The following is an 18,796-nucleotide window of genomic DNA, read 5'->3' on the forward strand; positions in this document are numbered from 1 at the left end:
TACCAGCCATGTAGTCCTTTGGCAAGTTACTTAATATCTTTGTGTTTCTGTTTCCTTTACAATGTAAATGATATTATCTAGCACATAGGATTATTCTAAGCTTTAATGAGTTAATACATTTAAAGTCCTTAAACCAGTGTCTTAACATCTGGCAAACACTCGATAAATTTCCGTCTTTATTGTTATGCAATAATGGAAATAAATAATCCAGTTATTCTAGTAACATTAAAAACAGCCTAAGATGGCAAGTGTCCCACTGAACAGAAGTCTATGAGAAGAAACCCCCTCACTTAAGGAAAGAGAATAGAAGCAAATAAGAGAGAGAACTGTGGTTTGCCTCAAACCAAAACAAAAATGATTTGGGAACTATAGCCAATCCCTTTTCTGGTTTCATTGTCTCCAGCCTTTCAGAGTATCCTTAAAGAGTGACAACGTATTTTTTCAGGAAATGGGTAACTGGGAGGTGGAGAACATCCAGGAGCTTAGCCATTGTTTCACAATCATCTGGGATACCTGCCCTGGGAAAGCTTGAAAAGGGTTCCAGACCCCTTGGAGCCTCTAGAAATCCTCAGCCCCAAACTCACAGCTACTGTAGCTGGCAAATGAGGGATGGGGCAGGAGAATGTACAGAGCACTCTTCAGTCTGTGGGTTCTGAGCTGCTGGTGAATTTCATCAGCCTGGGAGAGGTAGGGACCTCATCCTATTCACATGGCTCTGAGGGACCAGACCTTCTTGGCCAGACTTTTGGTTCCCTGGGATGTTCGGAGATGTAAGAGTCTCAGATTGCTCTGACAGCCCTTCACTCCATTTAGTCCAAAGCTCTTTCTACTTTAAAGACAAATTCTGGCATCCTCCAGGAACCCCAGCCCAACCAGGGTTCAGAATGTGTCCTGGACTTTCATTCATTCTTGTTCCAGCACCTCCACCAGCAAGAAGATGAGCTCAAATGAAATGCTGGACACACTGTAAAACCATGCCGGTTCCCAAAGAGGCCAGTTCCTTATATTAAGCGATCTATTTTCATACTTATTTTAATTGCACATACACAATCTTAGCACATTCAATATCCAAACAACTTCCTAGATGTACTGCCTTGCTATTTCCAAGGAGATTGTACTAGGCAATACTTGGCATCTATGAAATTTAAGATTAATGTGGAGTTTCCTAAAGGAAAACAATTGTTTAATACAAATTTGTCAAATAATGACCCTGCACTTTCAAATATTATACTGTAGAATACATGCTGATGGTGGCATTATCAGGGCGACAGGAAGCTCTGAGAGTTAATTTAACTCAGTAATCCTCAGGGAAAAAAGATCACTGAAGAGGTCTTAATAGTGTCAAAAGGAAGGAGCATTCAGAGTGAAAATGACAGGGTATGTTAAAATTATTATGATGGCAAAATTAAGATCATTTGTTCTTTATATTTTTCTGTACTTTCCAACAATTTTACAGTGACAATCAACTTATTTGTAATCAGAAAAAAAAAACTAACCAATTTTAAAAAGCAGTGTGTCTTAGAAGCATACAGTGTAAACCATGGAGGCAATTTAAAGGTAAAATTTGTATTTCTTCTAAAAAAAATCAAAAAGCAGAAAAATTCTGCCTGATTCCTGGTAAAAGTCAGGTTGACCACATTTTCAAAAAGAAAATTGAGAGCATGATCAGAAAAGTATAAAAAGTGAACAAAAAAGATAAAATACTTAAAATGAAAAGCACATTTTCTTCCCAAGGGGAGGAAAAAAAAAGGCACTAAAATATTGGTCCAGAAAAGAAAAGTGAATACAAGCGGATAAGGTTATGAAAAAGAGAGAGAGAAGATTCCTGGTTCCTTGTTAATTCAGAGATATAAGTGTTAAAATTTCTCGAATTTGAATGCAATATAAATTTCTTCAAAGGGTGGTTTTAAAAAAAAAAAAAAATCAGGCCAGGTGCAGTGGCTCATGCCTATAATCCCAGCACTTCGGGAGGCGGAGGAGGGTGGATCGCCTGAGGCCAAGAGTTTGAGACCAGCCTGGCCAACATGGTGAAATCTGTCTCTACTAAAGATACAAAAATCAGCCAGGCCTTGTGATGGGCACCTGTAATCCCAGCTACTCAGGAGACTGAGGCAGGAGAATCGCTTAAACCTGGGAGGCAGAGGTTGTAGTGAACTGAGATCGTACCACTGCACTCCAGCCTGGATGACAGAGCGAGATTCTGTCTTTAAAAAATAATAATAATAATAATCACACAGCTAAAAAAATAAGCTTAAGTAAACACTGGGTTTGGGCTTTCTCCCTCTAATCCCAAAACTCCCTGCATTGCTTTCCTTTATCAGGAGGCCCAGCTTTCGACATTTGTGTCCTAGATGCTGCTTTGTGAAAAGGGGACAAATGGGAATGATATTGTATCTTGTGATACGCTATTTATCAGGAATCAAAAAAGCTTCCTCTACAGGAACCAAGTGGGTTAAATATGAAATTCAACACTTTCTCAGATTCAGCATGTAGCTTTGGGAGAAAAGGAGAAGTTTGGAAAAAGAAAAATATTAGCCAAAAACATTTTTTCAAAAAACATAAACTACTAGTGTAGTCTTTCTAGCAGTTCCTCGAGGGAAAATCATTCCTTTGCATTCAAAAGCATTGAGCTAGGATAAACAGAATTCTAGGAGACCAGGGGATGGGTGGGGGACTTGGTTCAGCAGATCAATTGCTGAGAATCAGAACACATTAAGGATGTGAGGGTTGGGGGAAGCAGCAGAAGAGACTGGGGCCCGATGCAGCTGCTTTCCACGTGATTAGGGCCAGAAGGAGGTGAGTGAGGAAGCTGTTGGCATATGGCCAGGAGCTGCTGAGGCTGAGATGGAGGGCTGTCCTTAAGCCCACCTACCCTAGGGGAAGCACGGGCAAAACACGCCCCTGAAGGAAGCAAAGAACATTTCCATCCAAAACACAACAGCAAAGCCAGGCTCTGGATTGGGTCTTCAGAACAGAAATACACCAAGTCCCTATCTGCATGGGACCCACAGGGTAAAGCAGACCTGTGAATAACCAACTTCAAAAGGAGGTGGTCAGGCCGGGCATGGTGGCTCACACCTGTAATCCCAGCACTTTGGGAGGCCAAGGCAGGCAGATCACTTGAGGTTGGGAGTTCGAGACCAGCCTGGCTGACATAGTGAAACCCCATCTCTACTAAAAACACAAAAAAATGTATCTGGGCATGATGGCACGTGCCTGTAATCCCAGCTACTCAGGGGGTTGAGGTATGAGAATCACCTGAACCCGGGAGGTGGAGGTTGCTGTGAACCAAGACTGTGCCGCTGCCCTCCAGCCTCGGCAACAGAGCAAAACTCTGTCTCAAAAAAATAATAATAATAATAAGAGGTTGTCAAATTTATGATAGAAAAAATATAAAAGCCCAAAGGAGAGTCACTTTGCTTAGCCAGAGCTGGAAATGCTGAGGGAAGGAAGGCCTCCTGGGGACAGACACTTCAGCTGAAATTTGGAAGAAAAATAAGAGGCTGGTAAGCAAAGGCTCCAGGTAAGCAGATCTCGCCCTAACTAGGGACATTAGGATACAGTACAAGGAGAAAAAAACTGCAGGTCTACAGTAGTATATGGAAAAGAAACGACAGAATAAAGAATAGGTTAAATGTTCCTGAAAAGAAATGTCCCTTTATCAGGACAATAAAACAGATAAAAAGAGGTTAGCAATGACTTGTACTTTCCATCAAGTCAATCCCTTTTGGCCTGGAAAGTCACCCCTATTCTGTGTCATTCTTCTTCTCCTTGCTGTCTCTGTCTTAAACACACATTTCTTGCATTTTTACACTGCAGTCATTTACTAAAATGGTTTCTGTTCCAACTCATTGTATCACCGATACTGACAGAGAGCAATTCTAGAGGTCAAGCAACTTAAGTAATAAGAATGCATCTGCTGGACAGTTGCAGTTGGGATCACGCCTATAATCCCAAGACTTTGGGAGGCTGAGGCAGGCAGCTCGTTTGAGCTCAGAAGTTGGAAACAATCCTGGGCAACAAGGCGAAATGCTGTCTCCACCAAAGATACAAAAATTAGCCAGGCGTGGCAGTGTGAGCCTATAGTCCCAGCTGCTCAGGAGGCTGAGGTGGGAGAGTTGCTTGAGCCCAGGAGGCTGAGACTGCAGTGAGCCAAAATCATGCCACTGCACTCCAGCCTGGGTAACTATACTGAGACCTTGTCTCATTAAAAATAATAATAATACATTTAAAAAAATAACAATCTGCTTCTCTTAGAAACATCTTACTCCAGAAATGCTGACTTCAGAGGACTTGGATCATGATGGAGTATTAGACTTGTTTCTCAAATCTCCACATTTAGTCAGCTCCTAGGAATCCCATTCATTCCTCCCATTGCTGAGAATCCAGATTAAACTGAACAGGGAACAACCCCATGGAAGCATCTTTGTATTAGAAATTGCAGGACTGTAGCAGAGAGAATTTCCAAAGAAACCAAGCCACTTAAGGAACTGCATTAAACTACATATGAGAAATGTAGGGTCCTACAGCAAATGACTGCTTCTAGCAATGCATGCTGAGTATTAGCAAATTAAAAGCAGACTAGACTTTGCTTAATTGGCTATATCAAGGATAAAAAAAAGATTAAATCAAATTATGAAAGATTAAATTATTTTTGGAAGATGCCTGGTGAGATTCGAATTTTCAAATGGCCATTGTACAAATGCCTCATCCCATCTACTAGAGTTTATGCTAGGACAAGAAGTGGCTCTTATTCACAATGTAATCTGACCCCTATGCCATTTGGCTAAATGTCTTGCATGGTTTAGTCCCTCAGTAAAAATAAATTGAGTTTAATTTAATTATCAGTCTAAGATTTGTATAAATATTTTCTCTTATATGTATAAAATTTTGTAAGACTTTTATAAATATTTTTTCACTGGTGATTTTAAAATATAGAAGCCTCTGAGAGGATGGTATACATGCTTATAGAATATTCATTAATTATTTTCCTTATAGTACTTTTAGTTGCTTATATTCTTATACTTTGACTAAAGTTTCTTTTTAATTATTTTGTATTTATAACTGATATATAATAATTGTGTATATTTATGGGATACAGTGTGATGTTTCAATGTATGTGTACATTATATAATGATCAAATCAGGGTAATCACCATACCCATAACTTTAAACATTTATCATTTCTTTTCAGTAACATTTAAAATCTTCTACATTGTTATTTGCTATAGTCACCCTACTGTATAATAGAACACCCTACTGTATAATAGAAAACAATAATACTTTGTCTATATGTTTTTCCAATATGCCAAATTTCAATAAAATGTGCTTTTAAATTGTAGTTACTATGCTCCTGGGAATTCCATTTTTTTTTTTTTTCTGAGACTGAGTCTTGCTCAGTCCCCCAGGCTGGAGTGCAGTGGCACGATCTCGGCTCACTGCAAGCTCCACCTCCCGGGTTCACGCCATTCTCCTGCCTCAGCCTCCCGAGTAGCTGGGACTACAGGTGCCCACCACCTCACCCAGCTAATTTTTTTTGGATTTTTAGTAGAGACGGGGTTTCACCATGTTAGCCAGGATGGTCTCGATCTCCTGACCTTGTGATCCATCTGCCTTGGGAGATGGAATCTCGCACTGTCTCCCGGGCTAGAGTGCAATGGTGCGATCTCAACTCACTGCAACCTCCACCTCCCAGTTCAAGCAATTTTCCTGCCTCAGCTTCCCGAGTAGCTAGGATTACAGGCGTCCGCCACCACACCTGGCTAATTTTTTGTATTTTTAGTAGAGATGGGGTTACACTATGTTGGCCAGGTTGGTCTCAAACTCCTGACCTCGTGATCCACCCGCCTCAGCCTCCCAAAGTGCTGGGATTACAAACATAAGCACCATGCCCGGCCCCTCCTAGGAATTCTTATGGTGGCCATCTTGCCCAAGATGACAGAAACATAAGTCAATTTCACCACAAATCTTGGTCAGCATGAGGAGAGTACTAAACTTGGTCAGATGCGTCAACTTTGGGAGTTAGTGAGGAAACAGGTAAACAGAGCTGAAACAGAGACTTCACTTCATTGGGCAGGTTAACAGCATTTCCTCTGCTCTGCTTTTGCAGAAGTTAATGAATATGTGGCCTCATCTTCTTCTGAGTCATCCTAACCCAGGGCAAACCTTATGTCAACAGTTGATGTAAGGTGATCCAGTTTGATAAAATTACTATTTATCTCTAATCCGTTAAGGTTCTTCAGGTAAGTTTGTTTCCATGATCAAATTAATATAAAAGACCCACTAGTGAAATCTTAATGGAGCTCTAATTTCAATCATTTTGTTTACTCATAAAATATTCCCCTATCATAAACTTTGAAAAATCCAGCCTGTCAACAAATTTCACTATGATCACACCCTAGGCCATTATGGACTTCTGGGAGTCCAGCCTGAATAAAGACAGCAGAATCAGAACATCTATTATAAAGAAACTTTTCTGCAGATGTACAAGAAGTCTTCCAATGTTTATTTTTTTAATAAAAAGCTCATATTTATCCTTGCATACTGATTTACCTATTATGCAATATAAATATTTTGATCACAAATGACCTTTTCTTAAAGTGAGATACCTTAAGAAAAAATTTCTATTTGTAGTCCTTATTTTGTCCATAAATTGCAGCAAACATTTCCAGGTACAAGATCATTGAGGCATGGTGGATACATGGATGTGTGCAGACACTGCCCACCAGTCACGCCACGGTTGAGTGCACAAAGTTCTCCCAGCCCTCTTCTCTAACCAGTGCTCCAGGAAGCCACCGTCTCCAGTCAGAACTGGCATGAGATGGGACCACTTACCATCTTACTTCTACATGTTTCTGATTGCCTGTGTGCCCTGGGATATGTTCCGAGGTGATTCTGATCCTTCTGGCCAGAAGCTTGTACACTTCAGCCCAGCTCTGCACATTCAACAACTGTGGCTTTATGTTGCTTTGCTCATGTCTGACCAAAGCAAGTTGCGTAACCATACACACGGTCACAGGAAAAACATTAAGTAGAAAGCCACCTACAACCCTTTTTATTTTCTGCCCAGTCATTTGATCTGAAGTAAACAGGGTGATTTCTTTTCAAAGTATTAATTTGCTATTTCAGTATCAAGGTAGGATTCTGCTTTTTTATATTTAACTTCCATGATTTTTAAAAAATAGATTAAATAAAAGAATTCATGAATTTACTGTGGATTTCAGGGAGTTCCCTTTTTTCAGCAAGTTTCCCTGTTTCTGTTATTATAGCATCGGGGCTAACATATTGGGGAAGTCATAGTCATGCACTTCTCTTTTTCATTATACCCTTAAATCTGGGAAATCAATGAGATCTATTCTTTGTCAAAATGGTTCTGAAATTCACCTCATCACCATTGTCACCACCATAATCCTAGGGAAGACATTCATCATCTCACACTTTTATAATCATAGCTTCACACACATGCATGCATATATACACACAGTGACACATACACATATGTATACATACATGTATATTCTATATGCACATTTGTATGTATACATACATATATAAATATACCATATATTCACATATATCCAGATACATATATACATATATAATGCATATATACACATATTTCATGTTTATATGTATATTAAAAGTATCAAAAGATGGAAACATTGCCAAGTATGAGGAAATTATATGCATTTTGTCCACATCTAACAAATTTGAGGATGAAATGTTTCAATACATGAACACACAAACACACACACACACACACACACAAAATAAATGCAAAACTTACCGGTTGACCTCCCCACCATCTATGATTAAATTTCTCTCGCCCTCGCAGATGAAAAGTGGCATCAAATACAGGATCATACATTGAATTGCCAACAATTCCATGTGATTCTGGATACAGCCCCTTTTTGTAAAAGCAAATTTATTGTTAAAATAACAATACAATAATCCACATACATTAGTTCTAGTATAAATTTTCTTAGCATAGAAGGTTTTATAGCAATACTTAATTTCCAAAATTATATAAGACATATATAACCTTCACTGTGTATCTGTTTGAGCAAATGTGAATAATATCTATGGGACAAATTATAAGCCATCTGAGAAACTTGATATAAGAAACTTAATATTGGGGTTTTTTACTGCTATAATTTAATAAAATGACAATAATTTTCATTATTATAAATTAACCTTTAGTTTGGAATGTATACATGTGCCTCCAAAGAAGCTTCTATTTCTAAATACACTTTTCCTTCTTTCTAAATTCTATTCCTCTCCAAATCAATTTTTAAAAAGATAAATAAATTATGTTTTAAAGAACGAGTGATAGAATTTGAAGTACCTGAAAACTAAAACATAGCCCTGAAGTCAACATTTTTATTTGCAAATTCAGAAAATAAACAATAGACCCTGTGGTATTTGAGAGAAGTTTAATGTATATGTTCAGACAGAACTGCACCTGAAAAAAGGTTTCAACTTTAAAGTTGGAATGAAGTTCAATCGCCCACAAAGCTGTAAAAGGCATTTGCTGTGAACAAACGACCCAGATAAGATGGAAAACAGAAAGATTTTCTTTGAACACTAAGGAACACATTTTAAAAGTAAAGTCTCCCCTTTAAAGTCATTCCAGGATGAAATCAGCCCTTTGAACATATATCATTTGAAGAAATACTTACAGTGGCCAAAGTGTATAAGTTAGGAAAGGTTTTAGTTGGGTACACCGGCCTCATGTAGGGCGAATGTGTGCCACAAGACCCTGGAAAGAGAATTGCAAATATTAGAACAAGAGAACCAACAGGAATTGCTTATAGAAAATCCATTTTATAAACACTCAGACACGTGTTGCCTTCGCTTTTGTATTTCAAATAATAAAACACGTTTAAAACTACGGGCTCATAGATCTCAAAGCCCACAGCCCACTGGTTACTGTGGAGATCCTGGATTACAGATGAGAACACAGAGCATGGAAATTACTTACTTAGTTTTTCAATATTAGGCATGACTTTGCTGCCTTTCTTCATGTATGATGCACGGAAGCCGTCCACAGAGAATATGATTAATGGAGGGCGCACAAACCTTAAACAGTAACACATTAAGCTTTTAGAAACGTTATTGCCACAGAGTTGCCATTATGCCTAGTGATTCTCAATAATGGGAGCAATCATTTCCAAGAAAAAATTTCGGCCGGGTGCAGTGGCTTACGCCTATAATCCCAGCACTTTGAGAGGCCGAGGCGGGCCGATCACCAGAGTTCAAGAGTTTGAGACCGGCCCCGTCTCTACTACAAATACAAAAATTAGCTGGGCGTGGTGGCGGGCACCTGTAATCCCAGCTACTTGGGATGCTGAAGCAGGAGAATCACTTGAACAGGGGAGACAGATGTTGCAGTGAGCTGAGATCGCACCATTGCACTCCAGCCTGGGCAACAAGAGTGAAACTCCATCTCAAAAAAATAAAATTAAATTTAAAAACCGAACATATTCATTTAACCATTTAACCACAAGCCAGTCGTGGTTAAATCTAGACTGCCCAACAAAAATATTCTGTCAGTCATTCATTATCTGAATTCTTGTGTATGAGATCTGTGAAGTTATGGTACGAATTAAAAAGTCTTGAAACATTTCTGTTTTGTAACAAATAACACAGTGACCTGTTATTATTCATTGGTAGCTTTTTCTGAGATGAACTCTCAAGGCTGCCCTTTCTGCCTTGTTCTTCGGGTCTGTGAAGATCATTTGTATGCCAGGGATGTGCTTCTTGGGATTCTCTAAATACTCCATGAGTGTATTCTCTCCCCAGGTGATGCTTTTGTTCTTATGGGCCTCTGTATAAGATAATCCAATGGCCTGATCTATCTTCCCTGCAAGCAGACCACAGAGATTTGACCCAGCCATGTGTTTGCCTCCCTTTTCAACAGTGTGGAAACTGGGCACACTTCTGAACAAAAATTCTCTTGCCTTTTTCAACATCACCCATATTTAATTCTCTCTTTGGTCACTGGTGCTATAAAGGTTCCCATTTGGAAGCCGGATGTTCCACTGTCTCGGATGACTTCTTTTTTTGAGAGGGGGTCTCTTTCATCCAGGCTGGAGTCCAGTGGCACTACCTTGGCTCACTGCAACCTCCGCCTCCTGGGTTCAAGCAATTCTCATGCCTCTGTCTCCCAAGTAGCTGGAATTACAAATGCGCTCCACCATGCCTGGCTAATTTTTGTGTGGTTTTTTTTTTTTTTTTTTTTTTTTTTTTTTTTAGTAGAGACGGGGTGTTGCCATGTTGGCCAGGCTGGTCTCAAACTCCTGACCTCAAGTGATCTGCCCACCTCGGCCTCCCAAAGTGCTGGGATTACAGGTGTGTAATCAAAAAGTAATAATTACTTATTGGATAACATAGTTTTAAAGGTTCTCTAGACTTCCTGTTTCATTCCCCACTCCCCCCAAAATAGGCAAAACAAGAACTCCAGAAAAAACAATACTGAAAAAAGTCTTAGCCAGAATATTCAGATGCACTTTGTAAAATCTTCAGCTGAGGTGGAATATAGGGGATATTCAGACCCCATAGTATGTGCAGAGATGATTGGAGAAAACTGGGGGAAAGAAAACTGTCACCATTTCAAGACGTACCTTCAACCTTTCGACTGATGAATTCCTCCTAAGTACTCATAAGTTTGCCTGTTTAAGAGGATTTCAGCTTCACGTTGTTTCTAAACACTTTTCATTTCCTGTGAGAGTTTATCAGCTAATACATAAAACTTCAAAATAGTCATAAAATACACTTACCCTGCCGGACATTCTGGAGCTTTTATTTCCTCGCAGTCATCATCAACCCAATGGGACTCTCCTATAAGGAAAAACGGGTAAATGTATTGTTGAATCTAAGTACAAATGCCATGCCTTGAAGCTTGCAATTCTGGGATCTGTGTCCTGTTTGATACTTTCTTTATGGGATATCACCAAAAAAAAAAAAAAAAAAAAAAAACTGAAAAAAACTCTAGTTTCTGGTTTGGCTTATAAAGTACACCCATACATGATGGGAAAGCTAAGATTTAATAACCGCAAGTGGTGAGGTGTTTATTTGAGCCTTCCGAGTCTAAATGGTTTGTAGATTAAAAAAACCAGTGGCGTCAGTGAACAAAATTTCATGTTTGTATCCCTCCAGAAATAAACTGTTTGGTCATTAGATGGAACATTCTTTTCTCCACCACTGGAGATCTCAAAGACATAGAAAGCATGGCAAAACATCCCTTTAGATGCAAAAAAAAAAAAAAAGAAAGAAAGAAAGAAAAAGAAAAAAAAAGCTTAGAATCTACAGAGATAATAAATGGAACATTACAATAGAAAGATTATTTGCCAATAAATCTGCATACAGCCCTTGAATTTAGAAAGGAAAAAAAATGCTGAATTTCACTTTTTATCTTCCACCAAGATCTAAGAGCATACACCTGTCTTTCCTGAGTTACCACTATCGAGAATAGAGAACAGAAAAGGCCTCCAATAAAAAATACGCTTTCCTTTGAAGAAAATAAAAATTATCAAAAAGAATTTGCCTTAAATTATTTTAAGACAAACAAAAGTTACATGTCCTGAACAGAAGTAAAATTCGTAACCAACACATTGGAGAAATTGGTCCCATGTAGAGAGAACTGGAAATCTTCTCTGGTCAGTAAGACTCTAACTACTAGACAATGGGGTAACTACTATACTCCTTAAAATAAAGAATATTTAGTGCACATGTGGTAACCCAGAGCACACATGTGGGCCTCACAAAAGTACTGAAACTAGAATTTTACACCAGTAAAAGCCAATGCTTAATGATTCAATGATCAATGATACCAAGGGCTTCTTTTTAAAAAAAAAAAAAAAATTATTTCTAATAGCCTTTGTGGCTTCCTAGTACACTTACTGCACAGGAAAATTAAAAAGGAAAGGGAAATAAATTCTCAACCAATGTTATGCTTCAAAATAAAAGCATAATTATTGGGTAGGGGAAATTAACAATACAATAATTGTTTGTATGGGGAAATTCTTCAAATATATTAATATAATACCCTCTTGCCACAGCTAAACACCTTACATATTGCAGAACTGACTTGATTTTTTTCCTGAAATCTTTTAACGAACTTCTTCTTAAAAGTTCCACATCAGAGATAATGAAAAGGACTTGATTCAGAAATTTAAAAAGTGACTTACGAACAATAGGTAAAGATTATTGGATCTTCCTATCAACTTCTATAAGTGGGTTGCATGGCAACTTAAACCCATTAAAGAGAGTAAGTGCATCTTTTATATTTTCTGTAGTCCATTGACTATTGTTAATTATTGGAATAAAAGCATCATATTCCACAATCAACCAGACAAAGCCAACACTCATGCATATATGGCTTTGGGGTATAACAGGAAATGCTGGTCCCCTCATCCCCTTTACCAGCAAGTACCCCCATCCCTGGGCCGTTGCCAATGCCTTGGTGAACAACTTACATCCAATGGATGAAAAAGCCCTGGCCCCTTGCCTCAAGAGTAGCGACTTGGATTTACTCTTCAGAGCAAGCAATAGAGGGAGGTGAGGCTAACCAAAAGCACGTCCTCACTTGCCTCTCCACACTCCTACTTCCCTATCCTGTTTCCCTTTCCTCCGACATGGTTTTCCTGTCCTGTTTCCATTTCCTCAATTAACTGCACGTACCAAATTCCTGTCCCAGGCTCTGCTTCTAGAAAACTTGACCTAAAACCAAGACAGGAAATTTAGAAATCTCTTCATTATCATGGTTCTGTCTAATTAAGAAATTCTGGTTTCTTTCCTTTTTACTTCAGATCAGTGAAATGCAGAGTAGCAAAACTAATGAAGAAGCATGAGAAATTAAAAAGGACAATTCATTCCTTCCTCCCACACTCATATCCAGTGTGGTCTATTCCTAGCATCCAGGATCTCCTGGAGCACCTCCAGTTTTTATTCTTTTAAAGCTCAGGCCAATCCAAAGAAACACGTACCTTTGCAAACCACTTGGTAATTGGTACAGCAGTCTCCCCTGGCCAAGCAGTCCTCCGAGCAGTGACAGGCATTTTCTTCATTTCTGACTTCTCCACATCTGTCCTTAGTACACTCCCAGCCACGGGCTAAAATCATCCCAATAAAACATTTTCACTGCTGCACACTAACCAAATGAAAGAAGCCACAATTGCTTATAGGATTTCCAATGAAGAGAGATAAAATCTCACATCATTTACTCTGCTTGTGAAATTTGAGTTGGCTTGAGGCCCAGATGACATTTGGAGAACTTACAGATAAAATGAATTTCTAAGTTTTCAAATCAGAGAACAACATCACAATGCAATTGGGTTCCTTTGGAAAAACGGGGCCCTGAAAGGCAAGCAAGTATCCCTACCATTCTCCAATTGTCCTAAAGGATCCAACACATTTATGGCATCGAAAGTTTGTGATAGGGTTACCTATTATTGTAGGGACAGCCTCTACAGCTTGGCTCTTTTACTTTCTGAAGTGGATATGCTTAGCTTTATTTTTATTTGATGTATGTATTTATTTTTGACAGAGTCTTGCTTTCTTGCCCAGTCTGGAGTGCCATGGCGCAATCTCGGCTCACTGTAACCTCCGCCTCCCTGGTTCAAGCGATTATCCCGCCTCAGCCTCCTGAGTAGCTGAGATTACAAACATATGCCACCACGCCTAGCTAATTTTTGTATTTTTAATAGAAACAGGATTTTACCATGTTGGCCAGGCTGGCCTCAAACTCCTGACCTCAGGTGATCCTCCTGCCTTGGCCTCCCAATGTGCTAGGATTACAGGCATGAGCCACCGCGCCCTGCCTAAAGTAGCTGTGCTTAGCCTTAATCAGTGTGATTCAAACACAAATCACAGGACAACTACATGGTTTCTATCTGCACCTGGAGGTTAAAGTCCTAAATAGGATGTGAAGAGTATAAAGGGGGCATTACGATGTTTGCTCAAGATTCTAACCACTGACCAAGTGTGGTCCTACCTACAAAGACAGGTCAGAGTTCCTCCTTTCAACAAGCCAAGTAAATGGGTTACAGATTTCCCTCTGATTGAGGGCTCACTGCTTAATTCTTACATTCAGCAAAACAACCTTTCCATTTTAAAAGGAGTGCTGTGTTTTCTGACTTTTTCATCTGCTAGAGTGTAAGCTCCATGGCAGGAAAAGTAACACCTCTCTCTTTGCTCTTCTATTTCCAGTGGCAGACTGTAAACCTGGGAGGCTGTGCCTGGCCTTGCTGTACCTGCTAGGTGTTCAATGAATATGTATTAAATTGAATTGGAAATGACTATGGAGATAAAATATAACTCTTTAAATTCAGAACTACTGTATTGAGAACTTTCATAGTTAATTCATTTACTCATTGACTCTTATGCCATGTTTTCCATGTTCTTGGTGCTAGGATGTCATAAAGAACAGGAGAGACTAGGTCTGTCTTCATGGAGCTTACACTCCCATTGGAAAAGACAGATCATAGGCAAGTAAACAAGTAAGCAAGGTCATTTCAGCTTGTGCCAAGTGTTGTGAAGGAAGTAACAGGTGGCACTGATACAGAAAGACAGGGTGAAACAGGGGTGCTACTCCAGGAAGTAGAATGGTCAAGAAAGGTGTCATTGAGCTAAAATACATATGAACACTTCAGGTCTTTATCTCTTAAAATATGTCATAAGTGGAAAGGAATGATTTTGAAAGCAATCCTGCCTCTTAGTAATATTCTACCAAGAGAAACTATTGTTAGGTGAATACATTAATAAAGAGATATTATGGGCCAGGCGCAATGGCTCATGCCTGTAATCCCAACACTTTAGGAGGCCAAGGCGGGCAGATCATGAGGTCAGGAGTTCGAGACCAGCCTAGCCAACATGGTGAAACCCCATCTCTACTAAAGATACAAAAAAATTAGCCAGGCATGGTGGCGCATGCCTGTAATACCAGCTACTCAGGAGGCTGAGACAGGAGAATCGCTTGAACCCGAGAGGCGGAGGTCGCAGTGAGCCAAGACCGCGCCATTGCACTCGAGCCTGGGCGATGGGGAGACTCTGTCTCAAAAGAAAAAAAAAAAAGAGATATTAGTTGTTTGGCATAAGTGCTACCCCTGCCCCTTTTGGTCAATCATTAGCCAGAAAACTACGCAACTTCTATTTAATTTTTATTCTTTTAGAATTACCCTTGCATCCTGATTCTGTTCTCTGATATTTTTTGTTGTTTTGTTTTGTTTTGTTTTGTTTTGTTGAGACAGAGTCTCACTCTGTTAGCCAGGCTGGAGTGCAGTGGCACAATCTCAATTCACTGCAACCTCTACCTTTCAGGTTCAAGTGGTTCTCCTGACTCAGCCTCCCAAGAAACTGGGATTATAGGAGCCTCCCACCATGCCTGGGTAATTTTTGTATTTTTGGTAGAGATGGGGTTTCATCATGTTGGCCAGGCTGGTCTCAAACTCCTGACCTCCAGTGATCCACTTCCTTCAGCCTCCCAAAGTGCTGAGATTACAGATGTGAGCCACTATGCCCAGCCATTCTGATTTTTCAATATCCCGTTTCCATTCCCTTCTCTTCTCGAGCAGATTAAGTGCTTAGAATTGCTTTTCCCATGACCTCCTCTTCCCAAATGATGAGCAATTTTCTAAGGTTGCTTTGACTAGAGATATTGTGGGTTTTTTTCAATTCAAGGTGATTCTATCCACCAATAAACTTTTATTCTAATCCTAATTCCATAAGAAAATCATGTCTACATCACTTACAAAAGAATATCATTATTAATAAGCTATGTTTATTGAGGAACTATTATGTACGAATGAAATCAAAAATAATTCCAGAGTTTAAAGTGAACTATACACAAAGGACAAGTCAGTTATCTGTGTAATTTTCAAACATGGGAATAAACACAAAAAATATTTAACCTTATTGGAAAATAAGGAGGAGGTCACCTACCAGATTATTTTAAAAATATTTTTAAAAATAAGAATATTCAATGCTTAAAAGGAAGTGATGAAAGGCCCTTGTGTCATTTGGTAGAAACATAAACTTTCAGAAGTATAATTCTGTAATGTATATTTAAATTTTAAAAATGCATATATACTTTGACCCCAAAATCCCACTTCCAAAAATTTATCTTAAGGAAAATAGGCAAAAGTATGAATATGCATAAATTATGTTCATTGATACACCATTCATAATAGCAAAACTCAGGGAAATGTTCATTTAATTACTCAATGAATTAGGTTGCAACAGTTCAATGGAATACTACGTAGCCATTCAAAATGATGATGTGTATAAAGATTTATTAATACAGATACTTTCCCACACATGCATATATATACATACAGTTGGAAAAATATACATACATACATAGATACATACTGAAAACACACACAGAGTTATCAAAGTTTCACTGAAACACTGTGGTTGTTTCTAGGCAGTGCTCCCTCAGCAAAAGAGAATCTCAGAGACTTTTGTTTTTCTCTTCATCCTTTTATTATTATTTGATATTTGATTCCTTCACATTCAGGATATGTTATCTTTGTACACAGGGAAATGGACTATAAGATATTATTATATCCCATCCTTAAAAAATTGAGGAACAAAGGCATGAACTACATTCAAAAGAGAGCTAAGCTAGAGTCAGGGATTCATTACATTTTGCAAAGAATTCTCAGACCAGGAATCCAGAAGTTTGATTTTACATGCCACAGACAAGATACTCAAGGTAAGGAGGAAACATAAAACATTAGTAAATTCCTTAGTGCCAAGCAAACACAGATTGCTGGCTTGAAATAATGTTTTAGAGCCAAAAATCTCTGCTGGAACATCTGTTCCATCTATACATTCAGCTTACAATAGTCCCAGCAATTTAGTTTGCAGACCCACAACTAAAAGAAACTGGGAGAAGTTCCAAAGGAAAGCAACCCCCAAAAAAGTGGTTAAATGGTTGGAAAATGTATTCTGCAAAAAACAGCCTAATGAAGCTGTTCTTATTGCAGGATCGCAGGAGGAAAACCAATTAGAACTAGTAAGGAAGTTTATGTTGGATTTCATATAAATCAAGAGTTACCACTTAAGCAAAACACGGTAATATCTGTTTCTAATGATAACATTTGAAAGATCAAGCTAACAGCAATGATAGTAAGAGTTAGGCCTTTGAAAGAATTGTCTAAGCTTAAAAGTCCAAAAACAAGAAATATCTGGCCAAGGAAACTGTGGAAACTGCTTCTGGTGATGTCAAGAACAGGATTGACTGTTGTCTTTCTCAGAGAGTTTGAATATGGTATTGTCCAGAAGCATGGTGGATAGCTTACAAGATATCTAAAAAATCCTATCTGAAATACTGGGCTTTGAAAACTTAGTAGGTGGGATGGCAGAAGTCCCCAGAGGTGTTTTTCTCAACTTATGTGCATTCATATAGAAGCCTGTATATCCTAATAACTGTTCCAGTACAAAAGAAATGTAAAGAAAGTCGGGGGGCGGAGCAAGATGGCCGAATAGGAACAGCTCCAGTCTCCAACTCCCAGCGCGAGCGACACAGAAGACCGGTGATTTCTGCATTTTCAACTGAAGTACTGGGTTCATCTCACTGGGGAGTGCCGGACGATTGGTGCTGGTCAGCTGCTGCAGCCCGACCAGTGAGAGCTGAAGCAGGGCGAGGCATTGCCTCACCTGGGAAGCGCAAGGGGAAAGGGAATCCCTTTTCCTAGCCAGGGGAACTGAGACACACAACACCTGGAAAATCGGGTAACTCCCACCCCAATACTGCGCTTTAAGCAAACAGGCACACCAGGAGATCATATCCCACACCTGGCCGGGAGGGTCCCACACCCACGGAGCCTCCCTCATTGCTAGCACAGCAGTCTGTGATCTACCGGCAAGGCAGCAGCGAGGCTGGGGGAGGGGCGCCCGCCATTGCTGAGGCTTAAGTAGGTAAACAAAGCTGCTGGGAAGCTCGAACTGGGTGGAGCTCACAGCAGCTCAAGGAAACCTGCCTGTCTCTGTAGACTCCACCTCTGAGGACAGGGCACAGTAAACAATAACAAAACGCAGCCGAAACCTCTGCAGACGCAAACGACTCTGTCTGACAGCTTTGAAGAGAGCAGTGGATCTCCCAACACGGAGGTTGAGATCTGAGAAGGGACAGACTCCCTGCTCAAGTGGGTCCCTGACCCCTGAGTAGCCTAACTGGGAGACATCCCCCACTAGGGGCAGTCTGACACCCCACACCTCACAGGGTGGAGTACACCCCTGAGAGGAAGCTTCCAAAGCAAGAATCAGACAGGTACACTCGCTGTTCAGAAATATTCTATCTTCTGCAGCCTCTGCTGCTGATACCCAGGCAAACAGGGTCTGGAGTGGACCTCAAGCAATCTCCAACAGACCTACAGCTGAGAGGGTCCTGACTGTTAGAAGGAAAACTATCAAACAGGAAGGACACCTACACCAAAACCCCATCAGTACATCACCATCATCAAAGACCAGAGGCAGATAAAACCACAAAGACGGGGAAAAAGCAGGGCAGAAAAGCTGGAAATTCAAAAAATAAGAGCGCATCTCCCCCGGCAAAGGAGCGCAGCTCATCGCCAGCAACGGATTAAAGCTGGATGGAGAATGACTTTGACGAGATGGGAGAAGAAGGCTTCAGTCCATCAAATTTCTCAGAGCTAAAGGAGGAATTACGTACCCAGCGCAAAGAAACTAAAAATCTTGAAAAAAAAGTGGAAGAATTGATGGCTAGAGTAATTAATGCAGAGAAGGTCATAAACGAAATGAAAGAGATGAAAACCATGACACGAGAAATACGT

The 18,796-nt window shown here is 39.7% G+C and overlaps 1 protein-coding gene across 16 annotated transcripts in view; it reads right to left on the reverse strand.

Moving 5' to 3' along the window:
* The window catches only part of ENPP2 (ectonucleotide pyrophosphatase/phosphodiesterase 2), a 124,924-nt gene that overhangs the window by 52,266 nt on the left and 53,862 nt on the right, over positions 1–18,796 (reverse strand). For all 16 annotated transcript variants that reach the window (XM_077943964.1, XM_015145919.3, XM_015145920.3 and 13 more), the window contains exons 4-8: positions 12,986–13,111; positions 10,778–10,838; positions 8,980–9,077; positions 8,678–8,757; positions 7,786–7,905 (exon numbers count right to left, since the gene is read on the reverse strand). In XM_077943964.1, coding sequence (XP_077800090.1) covers positions 7,786–7,905; positions 8,678–8,757; positions 8,980–9,077; positions 10,778–10,838; positions 12,986–13,111 — 485 coding nt within the window. The remainder of the gene's footprint in view (positions 1–7,785; positions 7,906–8,677; positions 8,758–8,979; positions 9,078–10,777; positions 10,839–12,985; positions 13,112–18,796) is intronic.

Source organism: Macaca mulatta, chromosome 8, assembly GCF_049350105.2.
Source record: "Macaca mulatta isolate MMU2019108-1 chromosome 8, T2T-MMU8v2.0, whole genome shotgun sequence".
NCBI classification, from domain to species: domain Eukaryota; kingdom Metazoa; phylum Chordata; class Mammalia; order Primates; family Cercopithecidae; genus Macaca; species Macaca mulatta.